At 57.6% G+C, this 23986-nt stretch overlaps 1 protein-coding gene across 1 annotated transcript in view; it reads left to right on the top strand.

The window, feature by feature from the left end:
- LOC134341785 (pleckstrin homology domain-containing family G member 6-like) overlaps nt 1-23986 on the top strand; it is a 65408-nt gene that overhangs the window by 34043 nt on the left and 7379 nt on the right. The window contains exons 8-13 of the mRNA XM_063039704.1: nt 4574-4723; nt 7949-8086; nt 14691-14810; nt 16748-16880; nt 17829-17944; nt 19164-19300. Coding sequence (XP_062895774.1) covers nt 4574-4723; nt 7949-8086; nt 14691-14810; nt 16748-16880; nt 17829-17944; nt 19164-19300 — 794 coding nt within the window. The remainder of the gene's footprint in view (nt 1-4573; nt 4724-7948; nt 8087-14690; nt 14811-16747; nt 16881-17828; nt 17945-19163; nt 19301-23986) is intronic.

The following is a 23986-nucleotide window of genomic DNA, read 5'->3' as shown; positions in this document are numbered from 1 at the left end:
CCCCCCCACCCCTGGATCAGACAGTGACCCCCCATCTCTCTCACTCCCCCCCCTCTCTCTGACACCCCCCGATCAGACAGTGACCCCCCATCTCACTCTCTCACTCCCCCCTCTCTCTCTCTCTCTGACCCCCCCACCCCCTGGATCAGACAGTGACCCCCCCATCTCTCTCTCTCACTCCCCCCTCTCTCTCTGACCCCCCCCCCGGATCAGACAGTGACCCCCCATCTCTCTCACTCCCCCCCTCTCTCTCTGACACCCCCCCGATCAGACAGTGACCCCCCCATCTCTCTCTCTCACTCCCCCCTCTCTCTCTCTCTCTCTCTGACCCCCCCACCCCTTGGATCAGACAGTGACCCCCCCATCTCTCTCTCTCACTCCCCCCTCTCTCTCTGACCCCCCCCCCGGATCAGACAGTTAACCCCCCCATCTCTCTCTCTCACTCTGCCCTCTCTCTCTCTCTCTGTCCCCGCACCCCCCCCCCAGATCAGACGGTGACCCCCTCATCTCTGTCTCTCACTCCCCCCTCTCTCTCCCTGACCCCCCACCCCCGGATCAGGCAGTGACCCCCCCATCTCTCTCTCTCACTCCCCTCTCTCTCTCTGACCCCCCCGGATCAGACAGTGACCCCCCCATCTCTCTCTCTCACTCCCCCCTCTCTCTCTGACCCCCCCGGATCAGACAGTGACCCCCCATCTCTTTCTCTCACTCTCCCCTCTCTCTCTCTGTCCCCGCACCCCCCCCCAGATCAGACGGTGACCCCCCATCTCTCTCTCTCACTCCCCCCTCTCTCTCCCTGACCCCCCACCCCCGGATCAGACAGTGACCCCCCCCATCTCTCTCTCTCACTCTCCCCCTCTCTCTGCCCCCCCCGGATCAGGCAGTGACCCCCCCCCGATCTCTCTCTCACTGCCCCCCCTCTCTCTCTGACCCCCCCACCCCCGGATCAGACAGTGACCCCCCCATCTCTCTCTCTCACTCCCCCCTCTCTCTCTGTCCCACCCCCGGATCAGGCAGTGACCCCCCCATCTCTCTCTCTCACTCCCCCCTCTCTCTCTGACCCCCCCGGATCAGACTGTGACCCCCCCATCTCTCTCTCTCACTCCCCCTCTCTCTCTCTGTCCCCGCACCCCCCCCAGATCAGACAGTGACCCCCCCATCTCTCTCTCTCACTCCCCCCTCTCTCTCTGTCCCACCCCCGGATCAGGCAGTGACCCCCCCATCTCTCTCTCTCACTCCCCCCCTCTCTCTCTGACCCCCCCGGATCAGACAGTGACCCCCCCATCTCTCTCTCTCACTCCCCCTCTCTCTCTCTGTCCCCGCACCCCCCCCCCAGATCAGACAGTGACCCCCCCATCTCTCTCTCTCACTCCCCCCTCTCTCTCTGTCCCACCCCCGGATCAGGCAGTGACCCCCCCATCTCTCTCTCTCACTCCCCCCCTCTCTCTCTGACCCCCCCGGATCAGACTGTGACCCCCCCATCTCTCTCTCTCACTCCCCCTCTCTCTCTCTGTCCCCGCACCCCCCCCCCAGATCAGACAGTGACCCCCCCATCTCTCTCTCTCACTCCCCCCTCTCTCTCTGTCCCACCCCCGGATCAGGCAGTGACCCCCCCATCTCTCTCTCTCACTCCCCCCCTCTCTCTCTGACCCCCCCGGATCAGACAGTGACCCCCCCATCTCTCTCTCTCACTCCCCCTCTCTCTCTGACCCCCCCGGATCAGACAGTGACCCCCCCATCTCTCTCTCTCACTCCCCCTCTCTCTCTCTGTCCCACCCCGATCAGACAGTGACCCCCCCCATCTCTCTCTCTCACTCCCCCCTCTCTCTCTGACCCCCCCGGATCAGACAGTGACCCCCCCATCTCTCTCTCTCACTCCCCCCTCTCTCTCTGACCCCCCCGGATCAGACTGTGACCCCCCCCATCTCTCTCTCTCTCACTCCCCCTCTCTCTCTGACCCCCCCGGATCAGACAGTGACCCCCCCATCTCTCTCTCTCACTCCCCCTCTCTCTCTCTGTCCCCGCACCCCCCCCCAGATCAGACAGTGACCCCCCCAATCTCTCTCTCTCACTCCCCCCTCTCTCTCTGACCCCCCCGGATCAGACAGTGACCCCCCCCATCTCTCTCTCTCACTCCCCCTCTCTCTCTGACCCCCCCGAATCAGACAGTGACCCCCCCATCTCTCTCTCTCACTCCCCTCTCTCTCTCTGTCCCACCCCCGGATCAGGCAGTGACCCCCCCCCATCTCTCTCTCTCACACCCCTCCTCTCTCTCTCTGACCCCCCACCCCCTGGATCAGACAGTGACCCCCCCATCTCTCTCTCTCACTCCCCCCCTCTCTCTCTGTCCCACCCCCGGATCAGGCAGTGACCCCCCCATCTCTCTCTCTCACTCCCCCCCCTCTCTCTGACCCCCCCGGATCAGACAGTGACCCCCCCATCTCTCTCTCTCACTCCCCCCTCTCTCTCTGACCCCCCCGGATCAGGCAGTGACCCCCCCCCATCTCTCTCTCTCTCACTCCCCCTCTCTCTCTGACCCCCCCGAATCAGACAGTGACCCCCCCATCTCTCTCTCTCACTCCCCTCTCTCTCTCTGTCCCACCCCCGGATCAGGCAGTGACCCCCCCCATCTCTCTCTCTCACACCCCTCCTCTCTCTCTCTGACCCCCCACCCCCTGGATCAGACAGTGACCCCCCCATCTCTCTCTCTCACTCCCCCCCTCTCTCTCTGTCCCACCCCCGGATCAGGCAGTGACCCCCCCCCATCTCTCTCTCTCACTCCCCCCCTCTGTCTCCCTGACCCCCCACCCCCGGATCAGACAGTGACCCCCCCCATCTCTCTCTCTCACACCCCTCCTCTCTCTCTCTGACCCCCGCGGATCAGACAGTGACCCCCCCATCTCTCTCTCACACTCCTCCTCTCTCTCTCTGACCCCCGCGGATCAGACTGTGACCCCCCCATCTCTCTCTCTCACTCCCCCCTCTCTCTCTCTGACCCCCCCGGATCAGACAGTGACCCCCCCATCTCTCTCTCTCACACCCCTTCTCACTCTGATCCCCCCTGGGATCAGACAGTGACCCCCCCATCTCTCTCTCTCACACCCCTCCTCTCTCTCTCTGACCCCCGCGGATCAGGCAGTGACCCCCCCATCTCTCTCTCTCACACCCCTCCTCTCTGTCTCTGACCCCCCCGGATCAGGCAGTGACCCCCCCATCTCTCTCTCTCACTCTCCCCTCTCTCTCTCTGACCCCCCCGGATCAGACAGTGACCCCCCCATCTCTCTCTCTCACACCCCTTCTCACTCTGATCCCCCCTGGGATCAGGCAGTGACCCCCCCATCTCTCTCTCTCTGACCCCCCCGATTAGACAGTGACTCCCCCATCTCTCTCTCTCACTCCCCCCTCTCTCTCTGACCCCCCCCCGGATCAGGCAGTGACCCCCCCATCTCTCTCTCTCACTCCCCCCTCTCTCTCTGACCCCCCCCCCCGGATCAGGCAGTGACCCCCCCATCTCTCTCACTCTCCCCTCTCTCTCTCTGACCCCCCCCCCCCGGATCAGACAGTGACCCCCCCATCTCTCTCTCTCACTCCCCCCTCTCTCTCTGACCCCCCCCCCCGGATCAGGCAGTGACCCCCCCATCTCTCTCTCTCACTCTCCCCTCTCTCTCTCTGACCCCCGCGGATCAGACAGTGACCCCCCCATCTCTCTCTCTCACTCCCCTCTCTCTCTCTGACCCCCCCGGATCAGACAGTGACCCCCCCATCTCTCTCTCTCACTCCCCCCCTCTCTCTCTCTGACCCCCCCGGATCAGACAGTGACCCCCCCATCTCTCTCTCTCACTCCCCCCTCTCTCTCTGTCCCACCCCCGGATCAGGCAGTGACCCCCCCCATCTCTCTCTCTCACTCCCCCCCTCTCTCTCCCTGACCCCCCACCCGCGGATCAGGCAGTGACCCCCCCATCTCTCTCTCTCACTCCCCTCTCTCTCTCTGACCCCCGCGGATCAGACAGTGACCCCCCCATCTCTCTCTCTCACTCCCCTCTCTCTCTCTGACCCCCCCGGATCAGGCAGTGACCCCCCATCTCTCTCTCTCACTCCCCCCTCTCTCTCTGACCCCCCCGGATCAGACAGTGACCCCCCCATCTCTCTCTCTCACTCCCCCCTCTCTCTCTGACTCCCCCGGATCAGGCAGTGACCCCCCCATCTCTCTCTCTCACTCCCCCCTCTCTCTCTGACTCCCCCGGATCAGACAGTGACCCCCCCATCTCTCTCTCTCACTCCCCCCTCTCTCTCTGACCCCCCCGGATCAGACAGTGACCCCCCCCCATCTCTCTCTCTCACTCCCCCCTCTCTCTCTCTGACTCCCCCGGATCAGACAGTGACCCCCCCCCATCTCTCTCTCTCACTCCCCCCTCTCTCTCTGACTCCCCCGGATCAGACAGTGACCCCCCCATCTCTCTCTCTCACTCCATCTCTCTCTCTGCCCCCCCCAGCTCAGACAGTGACCCCCCATCTCTCTCTCTCTCTGCCCCCCCCCGGATCAGACAGTGACCGTGTATCTCTCCCCCCCCAGTGGGCAGAAACACACAAGCAGGGGCACCGGATGAGACTGGGAGACGCCCTGGTCAAACCCCATCAGCACCTGACCCGCTACCCGCTCCTGCTGCGGGCCGTCCTGCGCCGGGTCGAGGGGGAGGCGGCCCGGGACGGCATCTCCGCCACGGTACGGGGCCGAGGGAGGGGGCGAGAGGGGGAGGGGTGATGAGGGAGGGGGTGGGGAGGGAACTGTCCGGGAGGGGGTGAGGAGGGAACGCTGCGGGAGGGGGTGAGAGGCAACGGTGTGGGAAGGGGTGAGGAGGGAGCGGTGTGGGAGGGGGTGAGGGGGGAACGGTGTGGGAGGGGGTGAGGAGGGAACAGTGTGGGGGGGGTGAGGAGGGAACGGTGTGGGAGGGGGTGAGGAGGGAGCGGTGTGGGAGGGGGTGAGGAACGGACACTGTGGGGGGGTGAGGAGGGAACACTGTGGGAGGGGGTGAGGAGGGAACGGTGTGGGAGGGGGTGAGGAGGGAACGGTCCGGGAGGGGGTGAGGGAATGGTGTGGGAGGGGGTGAGGAGGGAACGGTGTGGGAGGGGTTGAGGAGGGAACGGTGTGGGAGGGGGTGATGAGGGAACGGTGTGGGAGGGGGTGAGGAGGGAACGGTGTGGGAGGGGGTGAGGAGGGAACGGTGTGGGAGGGGGTGAGGAGGGAACGGTCCGGGAGGGGGTGAGGGAATGGTGTGGGAGGGGGTGAGGAGGGAACAGTGTGGGGGGGGTGAGAAGGGAACGGTGTGGGAGGGGGTGATGAGGGAACGGTGTGGGAGGGGGTTAGGAGGGAACGGTGTGGGAGGTGGTGAGGGAACGGTGTGGGAGGGGGTGATGAGGGAACGCTGTGGGAGGGGGTGAGGGAACGGTGTGGGAGGGGGTGAGGAGGGAACAGTGTGGGAGGGGGTGAGGAGGGAACGGTGTGGGAGGGGGTGATGAGGGAACGGTGCGGGAGGGGGTGAGGAGGGAACGGTGTGGGAGGGGGTGAGGAGGGAACGGTGTGGGGGGGGTGAGGAGGGAACGGTGCGGGAGGGGGTGAGGAGGGAACGGTGTGGGAGGGGGTGATGAGGGAACGGTCCGGGAGGGGGTGAGGGAACGGTGTGGGAGGGGTGATGAGGGAACGGTATGTGAGGGGGTGAGGAGGGAACGGTGCGGGAGGGGGTGATGAGGGAACGCTGTGGGAGGGGGTGATGAGGGAACGGTGTGGGAGGGGGTGAGGAGGGAACGGTGTGGGAGGGGGTGAGGAGGGAACGGTGTGGGAGGGGGAGAGGATGGAACGGTGTGGGAGGGGGTGAGGAGGGAACTGTCCGGGAGGGGGTGAAGAGGGAACACTGTGGGAGGGGGTGAGGAGGGAGTGGTCCGGGAGGGGATGAGGGGGGAACAGTGTGGGAGGGTGAGGAGGGAACGCTGTGGGAGGGGGTGATGAGGGAATGGTGTGGGAGGGGGTGAGGAGGGAGCGGTCCGGGAGGGGATGAGGAGGGAACGGTGTGGGGGGGGTGAGGAGGGAACGCTGTGGGAGGGGGTGATGAGGGAATGGTGTGGGAGGGGGTGAGGAGGGAACGGTGTGGGAGGCGGTGAGGAGGGAACGGTGTGGGAGGGGGTGAGGAGGGAACACTGTGGGAGGGGGTGATGAGGGAACGGTGTGGGAGTGGGTGATGAGGGAACGGTGTGGGAGGGGGTGATGAGGGAACGCTGCGGGAGGGGATGAGGGGGGAACTGTCCGGGAGGGGGTGATGAGGGAACGCTGTGGGGGGGGTGAAGAGGGAACGCTGTGGGAGGGGGTGAGGAGGGAACGGTCCGGGAGGGGATGAGGGAGGAACTGTCCGGGAGGGGGTGAAGAGGGAACACTGTGGGAGGGGGTGAGGAGGGAGCGGTGTGGGAGGGGGTGAGGAGCAGACACTGTGGGGGGGTGAGGAGGGAACACTGTGGGAGGGGTGAGGAGGGAACGGTGTGGGAGGGGTTGAGGAGGGAGTGGTGTGGGAGGGGGTGATGAGGGAACGGTGTGGGAGGGGGTGAGGAGGGAACGCTGCGGGAGGGGTTGAGGAGGGAGTGGTGTGGGAGGGGGTGATGAGGGAACGCTGTGGGAGGGGATGAGGGGGGAACGGTCCGGGAGGGAGTGAGGGAACGGTGTCTGGGGGGGTTGATAACTGCCCTGTCAGGAGGCAGGTAGATTAGGGACATAGAAACATAGAAACATAGAAAATAGGTGCTGATCATCCAACTCAGAACCCAGCCTTCCCTCCATACCCCCTGACCCCTGTAGCCACAAGGGCCATATCTAACTTCCTTTTAAACATAGCTAATGAACTGGCCTCAACAGTTTGCTGTGGCAGAGAATTCCACAGATTCACCACTCTCTGTGTGAAGAAGTTTTTCCTAACCTCGGTCCTAAAAGGCTTCCCCTCTATCCTCAAACTGTGACCCCTCGTTCTAGACCTCCCCAACATCGGGAACAATCTTCCTGCATCTAGCCTGTCCAATCCCTTTAGGATCTTATACGTTTCAATCAGATCCCCCCTCAATCTTCTAAATTCCAACGAGTACAAGCCCAGTTCATCCAGTCTTTCTTCATATGAAAGACCTGCCATCCCAGGAATCAATCTGGTGAACCTTCTTTGTACTCCCTCTATGGCAAAGATGTCTTTCCTCAGATTAGGGGACCAAAACTGCACACAATACTCCAGGTGTGGTCTCACCAAGGCCTTGTACAACTGCAGTAGTACCTCCCTGCTCCTGTACTCGAATCCTCTCGCTATAAATGCCAGCATACCGTTCGCCTTTTTCACCGCCTGCTGTACCTGCATGCCCACTTTCAATGACTGGTGTATAATGACACCCAGGTCTCGTTGCACCTCCCCTTTTCCTAATCGGCCACCATTCAGATAATAATCTGTTTTCCTATTTTTGCCACCAAAGTGGATAACTTCACATTTATCCACATTAAATTGCATCTGCCATGAGTTTGCCCACTCACCCAACCTATCCAAGTCACCCTGCATCCTCTTAGCATCCTCCTCACTGCTAACACTGCCACCCAGCTTCGTGTCATCCGCAAACTTGGAGATGCTGCATTTAATTCCCTCATCCAAGTCATTAATATATATTGTAAACAACTGGGGTCCCAGCACTGAGCCTTGCGGTACCCCACATCTGACAGAGTCTGGGTTGGACACCTGGGTGTCAGAAAGATGGGTTCAATGGTATTTGAGTGGGTTAATGGGTTAGCACAAGACTGTGGGCCGAAGTGCCCTCTGCTGACCTGCCGCAGAGACCACCGGATCTCTCGCCAACACAACCCATCCCGTGACAGATCAACGCGATCGGTAACCTGACGCGATCGAGTGGTAATCCATCTGGTTCCCTTCGACAGATTAACACCATCGATACCTTCATACGATCGATCGACTCGCAGATGCACATCAGGGCCGAGCGGAACCGACTGCTGGAGCTGGCGGACAGTCTCCGAACCTACGAGGTGGTGGATGGAATTAGTGAGGAGGTAGATCAGGTGAGATCGTGGCGGGGCGGATCCCCGGGAGCGGGTTACGGGCTGGGATCTAATCCAGAGGTTCGGGGGTTTATATATAGAATAATAGATCCCTGGGAGTGGGTTACAGGCTGGGATCTAATCCAGGGGTTCGGGGGGGGTGATGTATATAGAATAACAGATCCCCGGGAGTGGGTTACAGGCTGGGATCTAATCCAGGGGTTCAGGGGTGTTTATATATAGAATAACTGATCCCTGGAAGTCGGTTACAGGCTGGGATCTAATCCAGGGGTTCGGGGGTTTATATATAGAATAATAGATCCCTGGGAGTGGGTTACAGGCTGGGATCTAATCCAGGGGTTCGGGGGGTTTATAAATAGAATAACAGATCCCTGGGAGTGGGTTACAGGCTGGGATCTAATCCAGGGGTTCGGGGGGTTTATAAATAGAATAACAGATCCCTGGGAGTGGGTTACAGGCTGGGATCTAATCCAGGGGTTCGGGGGGGTTTATAAATAGAATAACAGATCCCCGGGAGTGGTTACAGGCTGGGATCTAATCCAGGGGTTCAGGGGTGTTTATATATAGAATAGCAGATCCCTGGGAGTGGGTTACAGGCTGGGAATCTAACCCAGGGGTTCAGGGGTGTTTATATATAGAATAGCAGATCCCTGGGAGTGGGTTACAGGCTGGGAATCTAACCCAGGGGTTCAGGGGTGTTTATATATAGAATAACAGATCCCCGGGAGTGAGTTACAGGCTGGGTTCTAATCCAGAGTTCGGGGGGTTTATATATAGAATAACTGATCCCAGGCAGGCTGAGATCTAATCCAGGGGTTTGGGGGGATTATATATAGAATAACAGATCCCCGGGAGTGGGTTATAGGCTGGGATCTAATCCAGGGGTTCGGCGGTGTGTATCTATAGAATAACAGATCCCTGGGAGTGGGTTACAGGCTGGGATCTAATCCAGAGGTTCGGGGGTTTATATATAGAATAACAGATCCCTGGGAGTGGGTTACAGGCTGGGATCTAATCCAGGGGTTCGGGGGGGGGGGTATATATAGAATAACAGATCCCCGGGAGTGGGTTACAGGCTGGGATCTAATCCAGGGATTCGGGGGGGGGGGTTTATATATAGAATAACAGATCCCCGGGAGTGGGTTACAGGCTGGGATCTAATCCAGGGGTTCGGGGGGGGTGATGTATATAGAATAACAGATCCCCGGGAGTGGGTTACAGACTGGGATCTAATCCAGGGATTCGGGGGGGGGGTTATATATAGAATAACAGATCCCCGGGAGTGGGTTACAGGCTGGGATCTAATCCAGGGGTTCGGGGGGTTTATATATAGAATAACAGATCCCCGGGAGTGGGTTACAGGCTGGGATCTAATCCAGGGGTTCGGGGGGTTTATATATAGAATAACAGATCCCCGGGAGTGGGTTACAGGCTGGGATCTAATCCAGGGGTTCGGGGGGTTTATATATAGAATAACAGATCCCCGGGAGTGGGTTACAGGCTGGGATCTAATCCAGGGGTTCGGGGTGTTTATAAATAGAATAACAGATCCCTGGGAGTGGGTTACAGGCTGGGATCTAATCCAGGGGTTCGGGGGGTTTATAAATAGAATAACAGATCCCTGGGAGTGGGTTACAGGCTGGGATCTAATCCAGGGGTTCAGGGGTGTTTATATATAGAATAACAGATCCCCGGGAGTGGGTTACAGTCTGGGATCTAATCCAGGGGTTCAGGGGGTTTATATATAGAATAACAGATCCCTGGGAGTGGGTTACAGGCTGGGATCTAATCCAGGGGTTCAGGGGTGTTTATATATAGAATAGCAGATCCCTGGGAGTGGGTTACAGGCTGGGTTCTAATCCAGAGTTCGGGGGGTTTATATATAGAATAACTGATCCCAGGCAGGCTGAGATCTAATCCAGGAGTTTGGGGGGATTATATATAGAATAACAGATCCCCGGGAGTGGGTTACAGGCTGGGATCTAATCCAGGGGTTCGGCGGTGTGTATCTATAGAATAACTGATCCCTGGAAGTGGGTTACAGGCTGGGATCTAATCCAGGGGTTCGGCAGTGTGTATCTATAGAATAACTGATCCCTGGAAGTGGGTTACAGGCTGGGATCTAACCCAGGGGTTTGGGGGTGTGTATATATAGAATAACAGATCCCCGGGAGTGGGTTACAGACTGGGATCTAACCCAGGGGTTTGGGGGTGTGTATATATAGAATAGCAGATCCCCGGGAGTGGGTTACAGACTGGAATCTAATCCGGGGGTTCGGGGGGTTTATATATAGAATAACAGATCCCCGGGAGTGGATGACAGACTGGGATCTAATCCAGGGGTTTGGGGGTGTGTATATATAGAATAACTGATCCCCGGGAGCGGGTTACAGACTGGGATCTAACCCAGGGGTTTGGGGGTGTGTATATATAGAATAACAGATCCCCGGGAGTGGGTTACAGACTGGGATCTAATCAGGGGTTCAGGGGTTTGGGGTGTGTATATATAGAATAACAGATCCCCGGGACCGGGTGACAGACTGGGATCTAATCCGGGGGTTCGGGGAGTGTATATATAGAATAACAGATCCCCGGGAGCGGGTTACAGACTGGGATCTAATCCGGGGGTTCGGCGGTGTGTATCTATAGAATAACTGATCCCCGGGTGGTTACAGACTGGGATCTAATCCAGGGGTTCGGGGGGTGTATATATAGAATAACAGATCCCCGGGGGGGTTACAGACTGGGATCTAATCAGGGGTTCGGGGTGTGTATATATAGAATAACAGATCCCCGGGGGGGTTACAGACTGGGATCTAATCCAGGGGTTCAGGGGTGTTTATATATAGAATAGCAGATCCCTGGGAGTAGGTTACAGGCTGGGTTCTAATCCAGAGTTCGGGGGGTTTATATATAGAATAACTGATCCCAGGCAGGCTGAGATCTAATCCAGGAGTTTGGGGGGATTATATATAGAATAACAGATCCCCGGGAGTGGGTTACAGGCTGGGATCTAATCCAGGGGTTCGGCGGTGTGTATCTATAGAATAACTGATCCCTGGAAGTGGGTTACAGGCTGGGATCTAATCCAGGGGTTCGGCAGTGTGTATCTATAGAATAACTGATCCCTGGAAGTGGGTTACAGGCTGGGATCTAACCCAGGGGTTTGGGGGTGTGTATATATAGAATAACAGATCCCCGGGAGTGGGTTACAGACTGGGATCTAACCCAGGGGTTTGGGGGTGTGTATATATAGAATAGCAGATCCCCGGGAGTGGGTTACAGACTGGAATCTAATCCGGGGGTTCGGGGGGTTTATATATAGAATAACAGATCCCCGGGAGTGGGTGACAGACTGGGATCTAATCCAGGGGTTTGGGGGTGTGTATATATAGAATAACTGATCCCCGGGAGCGGGTTACAGACTGGGATCTAACCCAGGGGTTTGGGGGTGTGTATATATAGAATAACAGATCCCCGGGAGTGGGTTACAGACTGGGATCTAATCAGGGGTTCAGGGGTTTGGGGTGTGTATATATAGAATAACAGATCCCCGGGACCGGGTGACAGACTGGGATCTAATCCGGGGGTTCGGGGAGTGTATATATAGAATAACAGATCCCCGGGAGCGGGTTACAGACTGGGATCTAATCCGGGGGTTCGGCGGTGTGTATCTATAGAATAACTGATCCCCGGGGGGGTTACAGACTGGGATCTAATCCAGGGGTTCGGGGGGTGTATATATAGAATAACAGATCCCCGGGGGGGTTACAGACTGGGATCTAATCAGGGGTTCGGGGTGTGTATATATAGAATAACAGATCCCCGGGGGGGTTACAGACTGGGATCTAATCCGGGGGTTCGGGGGGGGGTGTATATATAGAATAACAGATCCCCGGGAGCGGGTTACAGACTGGGATCTAATCCAGGGGTTTGGGGGGTTATATATAGAATAACAGATCCTCGGGAGTGGGTTACACACTGGGATCGAACCCAGGGGTTCGGGGGTGTGTATATACAGAATAACAGATCCCCGGGAGTGGGTGACAGACTGGGATCTAACCCAGGGGTTCGGGGGGTGTGTATATATAGAATAACAGATCCCCGGGAGTGGGTTACAGACTGGGATCTAATCCGGGGGTTCGGCGGTGTGTATCTATAGAATAACTGATCCCCGGGGGGGTTACAGACTGGGATCTAATCCAGGGGTTCGGGGGTGTGTATATATAGAATAACAGATCCCCGGGAGCGGGTGACAGACTGGGATCTAACCCAGGGGTTCGGGGGGTGTGTATATATAGAATAACAGATCCCCGGGAGTGGGTTACAGACTGGGATCTAATCCGGGGGTTCGGCGGTGTGTATCTATAGAATAACTGATCCCCGGGGGGGTTACAGACTGGGATCTAATCAGGGGTTTGGGGGTGTGTATATATAGAATAACAGATCCCCGGGAGCGGGTGACAGACTGGGATCTAACCCAGGGGTTCGGGGGGGGTGTATATATAGAATAACAGATCCCCGGGAGTGGGTTACAGACTGGGATCTAATCCGGGGGTTCGGCGGTGTGTATCTATAGAATAACTGATCCCCGGGGGGGGGTTACAGGCTGGGATCTAATCCAGGGGTTCGGGGGGGTTTATATATAGAATAACTGATCCCCGGGGGGGTTACAGACTGGGATCTAATCAGGGGTTCAGGGGGTTTATATATAGAATAACTGATCCCCGGGAGTGGGTTACAGACTGGGATCTAATCCAGGGGTTCGGGGGTGTGTATATATAGAATAACAGATCCCCGGGAGTGGGTTACAGATTGGGATCTAACCCAGGGGTTCGGGGGGTGTATATATAGAATAACTGATCCCCAGGAGTGGGTTACAGACTGGGATCTAATCCAGGGGTTCGGGGGGTTTATATATAGAATAACTGATCCCCGGGGGGGTTACAGACTGGGATCTAATCCAGGGGTTCGGGGGTGTGTATATATAGAATAACAGATCCCCAGGAGTGGGTTACAGACTGGGATCTAATCCAGGGGTTCGGGGGGTTTATATATAGAATAACAGATCCCCGGGAGTGGGTTACAGATTGGGATCTAACCCAGGGGTTCGGGGGGTGTATATATAGAATAACAGATCCCCGGGAGTGGGTTACAGATTGGGATCTAACCCAGGGGTTCGGGGGGGGGGTTATATATAGAATAACTGATCCCCAGGAGTGGGTTACAGACTGGGATATAACCCAGGGGTTCGGGGGGGGTGTATATATAGAATAACAGATCCCCGGGAGTGGGTTACAGACTGGGATCTAATCTGGGGGTTCGGCGGTGTGTATCTATAGAATAACTGATCCCCGGGGGGGTTACAGACTGGGATCTAATCCAGGGGTTTGGGGGTGTGTATATATAGAATAACAGATCCCCGGGAGTGGGTTACAGACTGGGATCTAACCCAGGGGTTCGGGGGGGTTTATATATAGAATAACAGATCCCCGGGGGGGTTACAGACTGGGATCTAATCCAGGGGTTTGGGGGTGTGTATATATAGAATAACAGATCCCCGGAGAGGGTTACAGATTGGGATCTAACCCAGGGGTTCGGGGGGTGTATATATAGAATAACAGATCCCCGGGAGTGGGTTACAGATTGGGATCTAACCCAGGGGTTCGGGGGGGGGGGTTATATATAGAATAACTGATCCCCAGGAGTGGGTTACAGACTGGGATATAACCCAGGGGTTCGGGGGGGGTGTATATATAGAATAACAGATCCCCGGGAGTGGGTTACAGACTGGGATCTAATCCGGGGGTTCGGCGGTGTGTATCTATAGAATAACTGATCCCCGGGGGGGTTACAGACTGGGATCTAATCCAGGGGTTTGGGGGTGTGTATATATAGAATAACAGATCCCCGGGAGTGGGTTACAGACTGGGATCTAACCCAGGGGTTCGGGGGGGTTTATATATAGAATAACAGATCCCCGGGGGGGTTACAGACTGGGATCTAATCCAGGGGTTTGGGGGTGTGTATATATAGAATAACAGATCCCCGGGAGTGGGTTACAGATTGGGATCTAACCCAGGGGTTTGGGGGTGTGTATATATAGAATAACTGATCCCCGGGAGCGGGTGACAGACTGGGATCTAATCCAGGGGTTCGGGGGGTTTATATATAGAATAACAGATCCCCGGGAGCGGGTTACAGACTGGGATCTAATCCAGGGGTTCGGGGGGTTTATATATAGAATAACAGATCCCCGGGAGCGGGTTACAGACTGGGATCTAATCCAGGGGTTTGAGGGGTTATATATAGAATAACAGATCCTCGGGAGCGGGTGACAGACTGGGATCTAATCAGGGGTTCAGGGGGTTTATATATAGAATAACTGATCCCCGGGAGCGGGTGACAGACTGGGATCTAATCCAGGGGTTCAGGGGGTTTATATATAGAATAACAGATCCCCGGGGGGGTTACAGACTGGGATCTAATCAGGGGTTCGGGGGGTGTATATATAGAATAACTGATCCCCGGGAGCGGGTGACAGACTGGGATCTGCCCCGGGACGTGAACCTCTGACCAGCTTTGCCCCCTCTTGCCTCGGCAGCACCTCCAGGAGTTCTCGCGTTTCGATCTGTTGCAGCCGGTGGCGGGCTGCGGGCCGGACTGCGTTCGGGGCCTGGTGTTGGCGGGGCATCTGCGGATGAGGGAGAGCCGGGACAGTAAGGTGGGCGCCTCTCGGACCCCCAGCGGGAAACGGACGGACGGACAGGGAGGGGATGTGGTGGGGTGGGGTGGGGGATATGGAGAGAAGGTGATGTGGCTCTCTCCGTCCCACTCTAGCGCGACGGGAGAGGGAGGGGATGGGGAGAGGAGTGGAAGAGGCGGCCGTCTCCCCCTCTCTGGCCCACACACATCTTTCCCATCGGTGTGAGTCTCTGTCTGCTTTGTCTTGTCCCCTCCTCGCTTCCCCCCGCACCCCAAGCTGGAGCATTCTCTCTGTCTCCCTCTCTCACCTCCCCCTCCCCCTCCCCCTCCCTCTCTCTCTCCTCCCCTCCCCCTCTCTCACCTCCCCCTCCCCCTCTCTCACCTCCCCCTCCCCCTCTCTGTCCCACACCCCTCCCCTCCCCCTCTCCTCCCCCCCACTCCACCTCCCCCTCCTCCCCTCCCCCTCTCTGTCCTCCCACTCCCCCTCCCCCTCTCTCTCCTCCCCTCCCCCTCCCTGTCCTCCCACTCCCTCTCCCCCTCCTCCCCTCCCCCTCTCTCTCCTCCCCCTCTCTGTCCTCCCACTCCCCCTCCCCCTCTCTCTCCTCCCCTCCCCCCCTGTCCTCCCACTCCCCCTCCCCCTCCTCCCCTCCCCCTCTCCTTCCCCTCCCCCTCTCTGTCCTCCCACTCCCCCTCCCCCTCTCTCCTCCCCTCCCCCTCCCCGTCTCTCTCCTCCCCTCCCCCTCTCTCTCCTCCCCTCCCCCTCTCTCTCCTCCCCTCCCCCTCTCTCTCCTCCCCCTCCCCCTCTTTCTCCTCCCCCTTGCCCTCTCTGTCCTCCCACTCCCCCACTCTCCTCCCCCTCCCTCCATTTTCTCCTCCCGTCCCCCTCCCCCTCTCTGTCCTCCCCTCCCCCTATCTGTCCTCCCCTCCACCTCCCCTTCCCCCTCTCCCCTCCCCCTCTCTGTCCTCCCACTCCCCCACTCTCTCTCCTCCCCTCCGTCTCGCTCCTCCCCCTCCCTCTCCCTCCCCCTCTCCTCCCCTCCCCCTCCCCTCTCTCCTCCCGCTCTCTCCTCCCCCTTCCCCCACTGTCTGTCCTCCCCCTCTCCTCTCTCTCTCTCCTCCCCTCCTTCCCCTCCCCCTCCCCCTCTCCTCCCCTCCCCCTCTCCTCCCCTCCCCCTCTCCTCCCCTCCCCCCCCCCTCTCTCCTCCCCTTCCCCCACTGTCTGTCCTCCCCCTCTCCTCTCTCTCTCTCCTCCCCTCCTTCCCCTCCCCCTCTCTTTCCTCCTCCTCCCCCTCTCTCCTCCCCCTCTCTCCTCCCCTTTCCCCCACTCTCTCTTCCCCCTCCCCCTCTCTCTCCTCCCCTCCCTCTCCTCCCCTCCCCCTCTCTCCTCCCCTCCCCCTCTCTCCTCCCCTTCCCCCACTGTCTGTCCTCCCCCTCCCCTCCCTCTCCCTCCCCCTCTCCTCCCCTCCCTCTTTGACAATATCCCTCTCTCTGTCTCTTACCCCCCTCACCACTTTATCTTGCTCTCCCCCTCACGTCCTCCTTTCGCACCCCCAACCATCTCACTTCCCCCCACCCCTCCGCTGCCCTATTCTCGCTCTCTCTCCACCCCCCCTTTAACAATATCCCTGTCTCCCTCTGGGATCACGGCGTGGGAGCACAGCGGAGATTTCAGTGGGCCGTGCATTCCCGGACAGTCATCCCCGTCCTTGGCTCCCGTCTCGCTTCCTTTGTCACGGACACCGACTGACTTGCCGAGTTTCTCCAGCTTCCTGTCTGCATCGCTCAGGATTTCCGGCATCTGCTGAAGTCACTCGTGTTTTCGTGTGTGTGTCTCCCTCTCCCTCCAGCCGCCACCATCTCTGCCAGTCCACCTCTCTGTGGCCCGTATTCTGTGACACACACTCCATCTCCCTCCCTCTCTCCCGTTGTCTCACAAAGCTCTCCAACTTTATTTAGATCGATGTTCACTGTCTGCTCCTCACGGACATCTTCCTCATCACCAAAACACTCAAGAAGAGTAAAAAGGCCAAAGTCATCCGCCAGCCCCTGGTTCTCGACAAGCTCGTCGTGAGAGAGCTCAGAGATCAAAGTAAGTTCCCTCCGCATCGTCCCATCACACACTCCCGGGGTCAGACACAGAGTGAATCTCCCTCCGCACCGTCCCATCACACACTCCCAGGGTCAGACACAGAGTGAATCTCCCTCCGCATCGTCCCATCACACACTCCCGGGGTCAGACACAGAGTGAATCTCCCTCCGCACCGTCCCATCTCACACTCCCGGGGTCAGACACAGAGTGAATCTCCCTCCGCACCGTCCCATCACACACTCCCGGGGTCAGACGCAGAGTGAATCTCCCTCCACACCGTCCCATCACACACTCCCGGGGTCAGACACGGAGTGAATCTCCCTCCACACCGTCCCATCACACACTCCCGGGGTCAGACACGGAGTGAATCTCCCTCCACACCGTCCCATCACACACTCCCGGGGTCAGACACAGAGTGAATCTCACTCTACACCGTCCCATCACACACTCCCGGGGTCAGACACAGAGTGAATCTCCCTCGACACCGTCCCATCACACACTCCCGGGGTCAGACACATAGTGAATCTCCCTCCGCACCGTCCCATCGCACACTGCCGGGGTCAGACACAGAGTGAATCTCCCTCCACACCGTCCCATCACAGTCTCCCGGGGTCAGACACAGAGTGAATCTCCCTCCACACCGTCCCATCACACACTCCCGGGGTCAGACACAGAGTGAATCTCCCTCCGCACCGTCCCATCACACACTCCCGGGGTCAGACACAGAGTGAATCTCCCTCCGCACCGTCCCATCACACACTCCCGGGGTCAGACACAGAGTGAATCTCCCTCCACACCGTCCCATCACACACTCCCGGGGTCAGACAGGGGGTGAATCTCCCACCACACCGTCCCATCACACACTCCCGGGGTCAGACACAGAGTGAATCTCCCTCCGCACCGTCCCATCACACACTTGCCGTGACCATTTTGGATGTTCCTGTGCAGTATCCTTCCTCTTGATGTACATCAGTGATCTGCAGTGCCTGGTGTCTGCCCACGTGTTCCAGTGCCCCAGTCGCGAATCCCGCCGAGAGTGGGTAACCTCCCTCATTTCCACTCAGGTGAGAACCCATCTTCGCCTCTAAACCTTCCCTATCCGTGCCCCTGTCCGGGTGTCGTTAATGTCCCTGCCCCGACCACTCCCTCCAGCAGCTCCTTCCACAGACAGACCACCCCCCGGGTGAAAAAGTTGCCCCTCGGGTCCCTATTAAATCTCTCTCCCCTCTCACCTCAAACCTGTGCCCTCTGGTTCTTGATTCCCCGACCCTGGGGAAAAGACTGTGAACACTCACCCTATCTGTGCCCCTCGTGGTTTTACACACCTCTGTAAGGTCACCCCTACGCTCCAAGGAATAAAGTCCCAACCTGCCCGACCTCTCTCCGTAACTCAGTCCCTCGAGTCCCGGCGACATCCTCGTGAATCTCCCTCCGCACTCTTTCCAGCTCAGCGGCATCTTTCCCACAGCGGGGGCGACCAAAACCGAACACCGTACTCCCAGCGCGGCCTCACCGACGTCTCGTACGACTCCCATCGTCCCTCTGTCCCTCGACACCCCCCACCGTTCACGGTGTGTGTTCCACCCTCATGTACCATCGCTCTGTCCCTCGACACTCCCCACCAGTCACGGTTTGTGTCCGACCCTCATACACTGAGGTCCCCCTGTCCCTCGACACCCCCCACCGTTCACGGTGTGTGTTCCACCCTCGTGTACCATCCCCCTGACCCTCGACACTCCCCACCGTTCACGGTGTGTGTCCCACCCTCGTGCACCATCCCCCTGTCCCTCGACACTCCCCACCGTTCACGGTGTGTGTCCCACCCTCGTGTACCATCCCCCTGACCCTCGACACTCCCCACCGGTCACGGTGTGTGTCCCACCCTCGTGTACCATCCCCCTGTCCCTCGACACTCCCCACCGTTCACGGTGTGTGTCCCACCCTCGTGTACCATCCCCCTGACCCTCGACACTCCCCACCGTTCACGGTGTGTGTCCCACCCTCGTACACCAAGTCCCCCTGTCCCTCGACACCCTCCCCACCAGTCACGGTGTGTGTCCCACCCTCGTGTACTATCCCCCTGACCCTCGACACTCCCCACCAGTCACGGTGTGTGTCCCACCCTCGTACACCAAGTCCCCCTGTCCCTCGACACCCTCCCCACCAGTCACGGTGTGTGTCCTACCCGAACATTTCTCCCGGACTGCGGGAGACCCCCACTGCCTTCCGACGACTTGCGGACGAATATTCCTGCACCCACTCACCCCCCCCGGTCCCCCGCAGGAGCGACTGGAGGTTCTGAGGACGAAGGCGACCGGCCTGGGGCGGCCTGACTACGAGGCGGCCTCGCCGGATGGTCCGACCGCGGAAGGGGGCAACGATATCGGCGTCGCGCCGGCTCGCGAGGCGGAGGAGGCCAGGTGGGCATCGAGCCGCGTTGGTGATTCCACCACCCCACCCTCAGTAACTCTCCCCCTCCCCCTGCTTCCCGTCGAATCGGCCGGGAGTCCCACCGCGTGGGAACTGCTCCCCAGCCCGAGCCGGTCTCTTCTGTCCAGTAACCTTCCAGAGTGTCCAATCCAAGTGTCGTTCTTGTACCTGCCTCGACCACTTCCCCCGGCAGCTCCTTCCACAGACGGACCACCGTATCCCTCTAAACCTTCCCTATCCGTGTCCCTGTCCGATTGTTGTACCTGCCTCGACCACACTTCCCCAGGCAGCTCATTCCATAGACAGACCACCGTATCCCTCTAAACCTTCCCCATCCGTGTCCCTGTCCGAGGGTCGTTAATGTCCCTGCCTCGGCCACTTCCCCAGGCAGCTCCTTCCACAGACGGACCACCGTATCCCTCTAAACCTTCCCTATCCGTGTCCCTGTCCGAGTGTTGTACCTGCCTCGACCACTTCCCCAGGCAGCTCCTTCCACAGACGGACCACCGTATCCCTCTAAACCTTCCCTATCCGTGTCCTTGTCAGAGGGTCGTTAATGCCCCTACCTCGACCACTTCCCCAGGCAGCTCGTTCCACAGACGGACCACCGTATCCCTCTAAACCTTCCCTATCCGTGTCCCTGTCCGAGTGTTGTACCTGCCTCGACCACTTCCCCAGGCAGCTCCTTCCACAGACGGACCACCGTATCCCTCTAAACCTCTCCTATCCGTGTCCCTGTCAGAGGGTCGTTAATGTCCCTGCCTCGACCACTTCCCCAGGCAGCTCCTTCCACAGACGGACCACCGTATCCCTCTAAACCTTCCCTATCCGTGTGCCTGTCCGAGTGTCGTTAATGTCCCTGCCTCAACCACTTCCCCCGGCAGCTCCTTCCACAGACGGACCACCGTATCCCTCTAAACCTTCCCCATCCGTGTCCCTGTCCGAGTGTCGTTAATGTACCTGCCTCGACCACACTTCCCCAGGCAGCTCCTTCCACAGACGGACCACCGTATCCCTCTAAACCTCTCCTATCCGTGTCCCTGTCAGAGGGTCGTTAATGTCCCTGCCTCGACCACTTCCCCAGGCAGCTCATTCCACAGACGGACCACCGTATCCCTCTAAACCTTCCCTATCCGTGTCCCTGTCCGAGGGTCGTTAATGTACCTGCCTCGACCACTTCCCCAGGCAGCTCCTTCCACAGACGGACCACCGTATCCCTCTAAACCTTCCCTATCCGTGTCCCTGTCCGAGTGTCGTTAATGTACCTGCCTCGACCACTTCCCCAGGCAGCTCCTTCCACAGACGGACCACCGTATCCCTCTAAACCTTCCCTATCCGTGTCCCTGTCCGAGGGTCGTTAATGTACCTGCCTCGACCACTTCCCCAGGCAGCTCCTTCCACAGACGGACCACCGTATCCCTCTAAACCTTCCCTATCCGTGTCCCTCTCCGAGTGTCGTTAATGTCCCTGCCTCGACCACTTCCTCCGGCAGCTCCTTCCACAGACGGACCACCGTATCCCTCTAAACCTTTCCTATCCGTGTCCCTGTCCGAGTGTCGCTAATGTCCCTGCCTCGACCACTCCTCCGGCAGCTCCTTCCACAGACGGACCACCGTATCCCTCTAAACCTTTCCTATCCGTGTCCCTGTCCGAGTGTCGCTAATGTACCTGCCTCGACCACTTCCTCCGGCAGCTCCTTCCACAGACGGACCACCGTATCCCTCTAAACCTTTCCTATCCGTGTCCCTGTCCGAGTGTCGCTAATGTACCTGCCTCGACCACTTCCTCCGGCAGCTCCTTCCACAGACGGACCACCGTATCCCTCTAAACCTTCCCTATCCGAGTGTCGCTAATGTACCTGCCTCGACCACTTCCCCAGGCAGCTCCTTCCACAGACGGACCACCGTATCCCTCTAAACCTTCCCTATCTGTGTCCCTGTCAGAGGGTCGTTAATGTACCTGCCTCGACCACTTCCCCAGGCAGCTCCTTCCACAGACGGACCACCGTATCCCTCTAAACCTTCCCTATCCGTGTCCCTGTCCGAGTGTCGCTAATGTACCTGCCTCGACCACTTCCCCAGGCAGCTCCTTCCACAGACGGACCACCGTATCCCTCTAAACCTTCCTTATCCGTGTCCCTGTCCGAGTGTCGCTAATGTTACAGAGAAAGGTTGAACAAGTTGGGTCTTTATTCCTTGGAACATAGAAGGTTGAGGGGGGACTTGATAGAGGTGTTTAAAATTATGAGGAGGATAGACAGAGTTGACGTGGATAGGCTTTTTCCATTGACAGCGGGGGAGATTCAAACAAGAGGACATGAGTTGAGAGTTAAAGGGCCAAAGTTTAGGGGTAACATGAGGGGGAACTTCTTTACTCAGAGAGTGGTAGCTGTGTGGAATGAGAAGTGGTTGGGGCAGGTTCGATGTTGTCATTTAAAGTTAACTTGGATAGATATATGGACAGGAAAGGAATGGAGGGTTATGGGCTGAGTGCAGGTCGGTGGGACTAGGTGAGAGTAAGAGTTCGGCACGGACTAGAAGGGCCGAGATGGCCTGTTTCCGTGCTGTAATTGTTATATGGTTATAAGTGTGTGAAGAGCAAGAGGATAAGACGTGAGAGAATAGGACCAATCAAGTGTGACAGTGGGAAAGTGTGTATGGAACCGGGGGGAGATAACAGAGGTACTTAATGAATACTTTGCTTCAGTATTCACTACGGAAAAGGATCTTGGCAATTGTAGTGATGACTTGCAGCAGACTGAAAAGCTTGAGCATGTAGATATTAAGAAAGAGGATGTGCTGGTGTTTTTGGAAAGCATCAAGTTGGATAAGTCACTGGGACTGGACGGGAAGTATCCCAGGCTACTGTGGGAGGTGAGGGAGGAGATTGCTGATCCTCTGGCGATGATCTTTGCATCATCAATGAGGACGGGAGAGGTTCCAGAGGACTGGAGGGTTGCGGATGTTGTTCCTTTATTCAAGAAAGGGAGTAGAGATAGCCCAGGAAATTATAGACCAGTGAGACTTACGTCAGTGGTTGGCAAATTGATGAAGAAGATCCTGAGAGGCAGGATTTACGAACATTTGGAGAGGCATAATATGATTAGGAATAGTCAGCATGGCTTTGTCAAAGGCAGGTCGTGCCTTACAAGCCTGATTGAATTTTTTGAGGATGTGACTAAACACATTGATGAAGGAAGAGCAGTAGATGTAGTGTATATGGATTTCAGCAAGGCATTTGATAAGGTACCCCATGCAAGGCTTATTGAGAAAGTAAGGAGGCATGGGATCCAAGGGGAGATTGGTTTGTGGATCCAGAATTGGCTTGCCCACAGAAGGCAAAGAGTGGTTGTAGATGGGTCATATTCTGCATGGAGATCGGTGACCAGTGGTGTGCCTCAGGGATCTGTTCTGGGACCCCTACTATTCATGATTTTTATAAATGACCTGGACGAGGAAGTGGAGGGATGGGTTAGTAAATTTGCTGATGACACAAAGGTTGGGGGTGTTGTGGATAGTGTGGAGGGCTCTCAGAGGTTACAGCGGGACATTGATAGGATGCAAAACTGGGCTGAGAAATGGCAGATGGAGTTCAACCCAGATAAGTGTGAGGTGGTTCATTTTGGTAGGTCAAATATGATGGCAGAATATAGTATTAATGGTAAGACTCTTGTCAGTGTGGAGGATCAGAGGGATCTTGGGGTCCGAGTCCATAGGACACTCAAAGCTGCTGTGCAGGTTGACTCTGTGGTTAAGAAGTCATACGGTGTATTGTCCTTCATCAATCATGGGTTTGAGTTTAGGAGCCGAGCTGTAATGTTGCAGCTATACAGGACCCTGGTCAGACCCCACTTGGAGTACTGTCTCAGTTCTGGTCGCCTCACTACAGGAAGGACGGGGAAACCATCGAAAGGGTGCAGAGGAGATTTACAAGGATGTTGCCTGGATTGGGGAGCATGTCTTATGAGAATAGGTTGAGTGAACTCAGCCTTTTCTCCTTGGAGCGACGGGGGATGAGAGGTGACTTGATAGAGGTGTATAAGATGATGAGAGGCATTGATCGTGTGGATAGTCAGAGGCTTTCTCCCAGGGCTGAGATGGCTAACACGAGAGGACACAGGTTTAAGGTGCTGGGGAGTAGGTACAGAGGAGATGTCAGGGGTAAGTTTTTTACTCAGAGAGTGGTGAGTGCGTGGAATGGGCTGCCGGCAACGGTGCTGGAGGGGGATACGATAGGGTCTTTTAAGAGACTTTTGTATAGGTACATGGAGCTCAGGAAAATAGAGGGCTATGGGGAAGCCTTGTAATTTCTAAGGTAGGGACATGTTCGGCACAGCTTTGTGGGCCGAAGGGCCTGTATTGAGCTGTAGGGTTTCTATGTGTCTATGTACCTGCCTCGAACACTCCCTCTGGCAGCTCCTACAATATGCAGACCACCCTCTGGGTGAAAAATTTCCCCCTCGGGTCCCTATTAAACCTCTCTCCCCCCTCACCTCAAACCTGATCCCTCTGGTTCTCGATTCCCCGACCCTGGGGAAAAGTCTGTGCACGTTCACCCTATCTGTGCCCCTCGTGGTTTGACACACCTCTGTAAGGTCACCCCTACGCTCCAAGGAATAAAGTCCCGACCTGCCCGACCTGCCCGACCTCTCTCCGTAACTCAGTCCCTCGACTCCC

Source organism: Mobula hypostoma, unplaced genomic scaffold (assembly GCF_963921235.1).
Source record: "Mobula hypostoma unplaced genomic scaffold, sMobHyp1.1 scaffold_108, whole genome shotgun sequence".
In the NCBI taxonomy this organism is placed as follows: domain Eukaryota; kingdom Metazoa; phylum Chordata; class Chondrichthyes; order Myliobatiformes; family Myliobatidae; genus Mobula; species Mobula hypostoma.
Note: the sequence above shows the minus strand (reverse complement) of the source record. Positions and strands in the feature narration are given on the sequence as shown.